At 32.6% G+C, this 6119-nt stretch overlaps 1 protein-coding gene across 1 annotated transcript; it reads right to left on the bottom strand.

Annotated features, from left to right (window-relative positions):
• Positions 1 to 4839: 4839 nt before the first annotated feature.
• LOC108468413 (protein DMP2-like) lies at positions 4840 to 5788 on the bottom strand. The gene has a single exon (XM_053020597.1). It carries the CDS (start codon positions 5703 to 5705, stop codon positions 5133 to 5135), a length of 573 nt encoding a protein of 190 aa, XP_052876557.1. The 5' UTR covers positions 5706 to 5788; the 3' UTR covers positions 4840 to 5132.
• Positions 5789 to 6119: the final 331 nt, after the last annotated feature.

The raw sequence follows: 6119 nt of genomic DNA on the forward strand, positions 1-6119 counted from the left end.
ATTACATTGTTAACAACAATTAATGGCTCAATAACTAAAATGTTGCAACATATTAACGTAAGTAACTAAAACGTAACATTTCAAATATAAGTGACTAAAATGTAATATGAGGTAAACAAAAGTAACTATTTTAATAGTTTACCCATAAATCAAAAGTATATGGTAATCTACTAATAGAGGGTTGGATTTCAAATTTTATTGACCAAAACTTAATCTCTAATTATAACTGTAACGCCCCAATTTTCGGGAATTCTGTGAATGTTGACAAAATTTCATGCTTTGATTTTGTCATTTGTGAGTGAAATTATGAAATAGGACCTATGTGAAAATGTTTGAAAATGCTATAGGCTAAATTGAAGTGGCCAAATAAATAGGAGTGCAAAATAGGAGGATTTGCATGATAAACCTTCCATTTTACATGAAGTGGCTAGCCATCATGTTGTTGTAGACAATATGAGTACTTGATATCCATAATTTATGGTACAAATTGATACAAATTGCTAATGGGTTAGGTAAATGTTCCATGATAATGGATTAGGTAAATATTCCATGATAATGGGTTAGGTAAATGTTTCATGATAATGGTTTAGGTAAATGTTTCATGATAAGAAATTCATGTCTTTTGTATTAAAGAATTAAATGGATGAAATATGAAGTTTTATTAAAAGAAAAGGGTGAAAAGAACAAAGTTTTGTCCATCTTTGTTCATCATAGCTGAAAGTTAGAGAAGAGAAAGGAGAGGAGAAAGCTCTTGAGTATTTGGTCATTAGGAGGAGGAAAATTGAAGGTAAGTTCTTGGTACCTTGCTTCTATTTTGAGGTTCATGAGTTCTTCTTGATTCTACCTTAACTCTTGAAGTATATTTTGATTTTTAGTTGTGTTGTGAGCATTTGGTCATGAATTAAAATGAAGGAAATGGTTGTTGTTTCATGTTCTTTTGATGAAAATGGAAGATATGTGAAGTTGAGCCAAACAAATGAGCATGCATGTGCCTTAGATGTTAAAGGGAAAAATCAGCTAACATGTTGTGCTTTAAAATGATGAAATGGAGATTATACTTAAGTAAAATCATAGATATGTGATGATTGATTGGTGATATACATGTTTAAATAACATGCATGCAAGATAGGTGTATGAAAGAGTGATTTGGTAATAAATCTGCTTGGGACAGCAGCAGTAACGTGACTTTGGAAAATCACCATAAATTGTGGGAGATGAATTAGAAGCTGAATAAATGATGTGATTAAAGCTTATTGAGTTTAGTTTCTAATGAAATAAACAAGAACATATTTTGAATTCTGTACAATGAGAAATTTGATTCGTAATGAAGAGTGGTCAGATTAGTCAAACAGTGAAACATGGGAAACTTTGAGAAAAATCTGGTATTGATTGGATAAACCAAAAATTCTGAAAATTTTATGGATATAAGATATATGAGTCTATTTTCAAGGAAAATTAACGGCACTTGATTTGGAGTTTCGTAGCTCCAGCTATAAATAATTTAGTGACTGTTGCTCAGGAAGACAGCTTGCAGTGAAATTATGATTATGTGGTAAACATTGACAAAAATTTGTTAATGAGTTGCTTATTGATTTCTTATAAGCTTACTATGATCTGTAGGTGTGGTTGGCGAATATTGTAAGGGATTAATCGTAGTTCGTATTTGAATAGTTAGATTAACGTGTTAGTAATCCAATTGTAGGCGGTTCGTGTGTGGATCTCGTCGACATATAAATGCATAAGCAGTGTGTAACTAACACCCTCTTTCTTAGTGCGGATCGGCAAAAGTCGAAAAGTCGAAATGCGAAAACCGATATTTTGTAGATTTGCGAGTGTGCGAATGCTCGTGAGGTAAATCGATTAATGTTTTTAGTAAAGCGCAAAATTTGGACTGCAAAGTGCATGATTTACGTGCCTCGATATTTTTGGGCTTAATGGGCCAAAATTGGAATGATGGGCCAGCGGGCCCAATTGTAAGAACCCTCGATGCGTGATTACGTTAGTACGTGAAAAGTAGGAATATGCATGAAAAACCCTAAAATAGATAAATTCTTGAAATACCTTTAAAAGTGAAAAATTTACAGTTTACCCTAGTAGATAAATTACCGAAATACCCCTAGGGTTAAATTGACCTCAATGCATGTTTGATTTGTTGTTATTCTTGCATGCCATGTTGTTATTATCGATGCATGGGATTGGGATATTGACGGAGGAAATCTGAAAGTGGCTTGTCCACGTCTTGGAGGCTTTGCCTCAATTCTTTGATAAGCGGCGGCAATCTGCAATTGTGGAGTGTTAAATTTGGGTGGGTTGAGCTATTCCCACATGGAGTGTGTGGCTGGTGCGGGTGGAGTGTAGTGGTTGGTGGGTTGAGTAGTCTCCCAAATGGGCTTGCATATGTTTCTTGATGTTGCATGTATTTTGAAATGGGCCTATGGGCCATCTCATTATCTGAATAAGGTCTAAGGCCCGTTTATTATGTCTGAAAAGGGCTCGCCCGATACCACTATTACTGAATGGGCTTAGGCCCAATGGGCTTGAGCTGACTTGGGCTTTGAAGGGTTTTCCTTACACTTTGAGTTTCCCCAAACTCACCTTTTATTTTCATCCACGCAGAAATCCCCAACCATAGTGGGCTTGGAGTGTGAGGGAATTCGGAGTGGCCACCGTTCGAAAGTTTGATTTTCTTCGGTGAACTGGACATCCTTTTAATTACGTTTGAGGTTTTGGGCTTTTAAATGTAATAAGGCCGCTTATTTATTTTGATGGTTTTAATTTGTATTACTAAGATAGGTAATACTTATTTTAAGCTGTTGAAATTGGATAGCTTTAGAGCATTTTCAAAAACAACAGTTGATTTCAAAATAACACGACAACAAGCAAAGCTTCCGCAATGAAAGTATTTTCCAAAATTAATCACTTTTCTTAAAAATGACTTAATCAAATCGGTGTCCTAGAAATATCCATGATGTTAAGGTGTGGCAATGGCGGTATGCATGTCTAGGATTGGATCCGAAGGAGCTTGGTATAGCGATCGATGGACTCACCACCTCTTTTCCGGTTTCCTACGGTGCCTGACTTCCATTCACTTTAACCCTTAATGAATTAATCTTTTGAACATCAAGTACGATTTTCTGGACTTAAAATAGAATTTTTTTTTATCGTTTTTGATGTGGCATGCCGGATCCGGCCATAACTTCTAGGCCGGGTTTGGGGTGCTACAATAACATCATCTATCATGCGTATAAACTGAAATTGTAGGGATGATAGTGACAAATAGACTAGAATAACAACACCTGAAATTTCAAGGCAATATTATATCTATCATCTACTTATGGACTATTACGATTTTTTTCCCACAAGTAATTAAGTTGACAATAAAGATTTCAAATATAAAACTATTGCCATTTCTCATCCACTTATTAAACTGATTTCATAATTTTTTGAAAAAGAAAAAAGAAAACCTTAAAAATGGTGACCTCCACCTTATATGAATAAAGACAAAGAAAAAGGATGATTTCATTCTAAAGAATCGAAAAAAATTCAAATTTTTAGTTATTCAAATTATTCGAGACAACTCGAATAAATAATTCAAGTTTCGAGTTCGAATCGAATTGAATTTTATAATTTGAATAACTCAAATAATTCGAATAACTGATTAATATGAATACCCTTTTGGTTCCTGTCAAGTTTGAAAATAGGTAAATTGGTCTTTCTCAACAAAAATTAAAGAAAGTTAAAAATTAAAAGTTGTCTAGAATAATAATCTTGGGAATCTAAATTAATTAATTAATTATTCAAGTTTATCATAATAAAGTTTTTTAATTATTATTTTGCTTTGAAAATTTTTTCAAATATATATTGTTTTAAATTTATGTGCTCTAACATGGGATTAGTTTTACTGTAACAAGATTTTAATTTGACATGTTTAATTTTTAAAATTAACTCAAACAATTTCATTCGATTCTATTCGACTCAACTCAAGTCAATTCAAAAAAATTTCAAATCGTGATAGGATGATAAAATAAGACTTGTCAACTCGATTAAATCAAAATTTTTTCACTCCATTCGACTCAATTTGTTCGAACGCTCACCCCTAGGCTCCATAGTCCAAATCTTGAATTTCATACTTCAAATTCTAGATTTTATTACGTTAAAATATGACATTGAGTATATTGTAATTTAATCCCTATATTTTAATTTTTAAGAAATTAGTCATTTTACTTCTTAAATTTCAAAGTTCGAGTTCAATTGTTAACACTGTTTTTTTTTGGGTTAAATTCAAATTCATTACAATGTCATTTTTTTAATTACATGGTTGTCAAGTGATTTTTTTTATTTCAAAATGTCACACCAATAAATCTAACAAAAAATTAACAATGCTAATAATTGGACTTGAATTTTAAAATTTAAAAAATCAAAAGACTAAATTCCTGGAAATTAAAGTACAAGGACTAAATTTCAAATTTTTAAAGAGTGCAAGGACTTGTATCGTATTTTAACCATTTCATTATTACCGAAACAAAGTTTCGTTTCTTTATTTTACGAAAATTTAATTCATAATTCCTCTATTTTAGTTTTTATGATTTATGAAAATCGAAAAGTCAATCTAATTGGATAGTATTGTTAAACATTATCATTAGATCAATGATGAACCAAGATAAAAAAAAAATTAATAGTTGAATCATTTATAATTACCATATTATCAAAAATCAACAAATCAAGTTTATATGTTAAACAAGAAGAGGACTCAATTATTAAAGTATGATGATCCACTTTTGATAAATTAATGCGATTACCTTCTCAATTTTCATAAAAGAAAACTCATCATTAGACAAATTTCAAATGAAAATCTTTTCGATTTCATACATTTAATTAGCATTTGATAAATATTATAGTATAAAATTAAGGAAAATATCATCAATGATCTCATAATTGGAAGAAAAAAAAAATTAAAATACAATAAACCTAGCAAATACGTACATACAAACTAGATTTCAAGGATGATACCATACACTTGACATCCTTAAATTTCCCTCTTTTTTCAACATTTACTCAAACAAACATTTTATCCAAAGGGGAAAAACCATACAACCAATAACTTGTGTTCATATATTCATGTCCCCGACATATTAGGAATTGTCTGAATTTGAGTTGGAGGAATCAGCTGAAGGGTAGCCTATTCCATGGCGTGTGTTAGGGAATGCCATGAAGATGGTGCCGGAAATCACTCCGATAACCGGCGGCAAACTCATGAGCAAAGCCTTCTCAGTCGATTCGAAAGACGGATAAAAGCATTGTACGGTGTTAGAATCCAACAAAGACAAGACAGCAAACACAATGACCGAGAAGAACGCATGAACGAAGTCAGCAAGCCTCAGCTTGTAGCTGGACAAGTTAACCGAACCCGAACTTGAACCCGAAAACGGAAAAAGACCGTTGATGGTGACTATACCGTAATAAACCGAGCCATCACTGCCTTTGTAACTATCGGTGAAGCAAGAGAAAGCACAAGAAAAGCCGCAAAGAGCAATGAGGATGCTGGTGAAGACCTTGTTCACAGGGCTGCACTGTCCGTTGTTGGTCAAGACAGGGTTAAGGAAATGGAAAGCGAAGACTGTTCCTGTAGGAAGGAGCTTGATGAGGTTGCCGAAACCTGTAAATGTTTTATCTGAGATTGAGGAGTTCGATGAGGAAGAAGTCATTTTAGGAAGTTAATAAAGGGTTTACTTTTGCTTTGAAAAAAAGAGAGTTTTGAGTGATTCATTATAGCAAAGGTTGAGGAGTATTTATAATGGGAAAATTAGAAAGATTTGCTTGTACGTAAATTTAGTGTTGAAGAGAAACAGAAATGGTTTTGCTTTTACTCTGCGTAAGCTTTGCCCATCTCGCTGCTTTAAGCTTGGTGTTTCACAATTTTTTAATCGCATTTCTCTCCACCATTCAAAAATACAAATAAGTTGACTTCCATATATATATATATATAATAGTTGTAACTTGTGAGAATTTGGTTTACTGGCATGGAGACGATCCTAAGAATTTTGAGGTGTCATATTTAAACTTTATTATATGTAAGTTTGATAATTATATTGAATTAATTAGATGTATTCTAATTTCTA

This window comes from Gossypium arboreum, chromosome 10 (genome assembly GCF_025698485.1).
Source record: "Gossypium arboreum isolate Shixiya-1 chromosome 10, ASM2569848v2, whole genome shotgun sequence".
NCBI classification, from domain to species: domain Eukaryota; kingdom Viridiplantae; phylum Streptophyta; class Magnoliopsida; order Malvales; family Malvaceae; genus Gossypium; species Gossypium arboreum.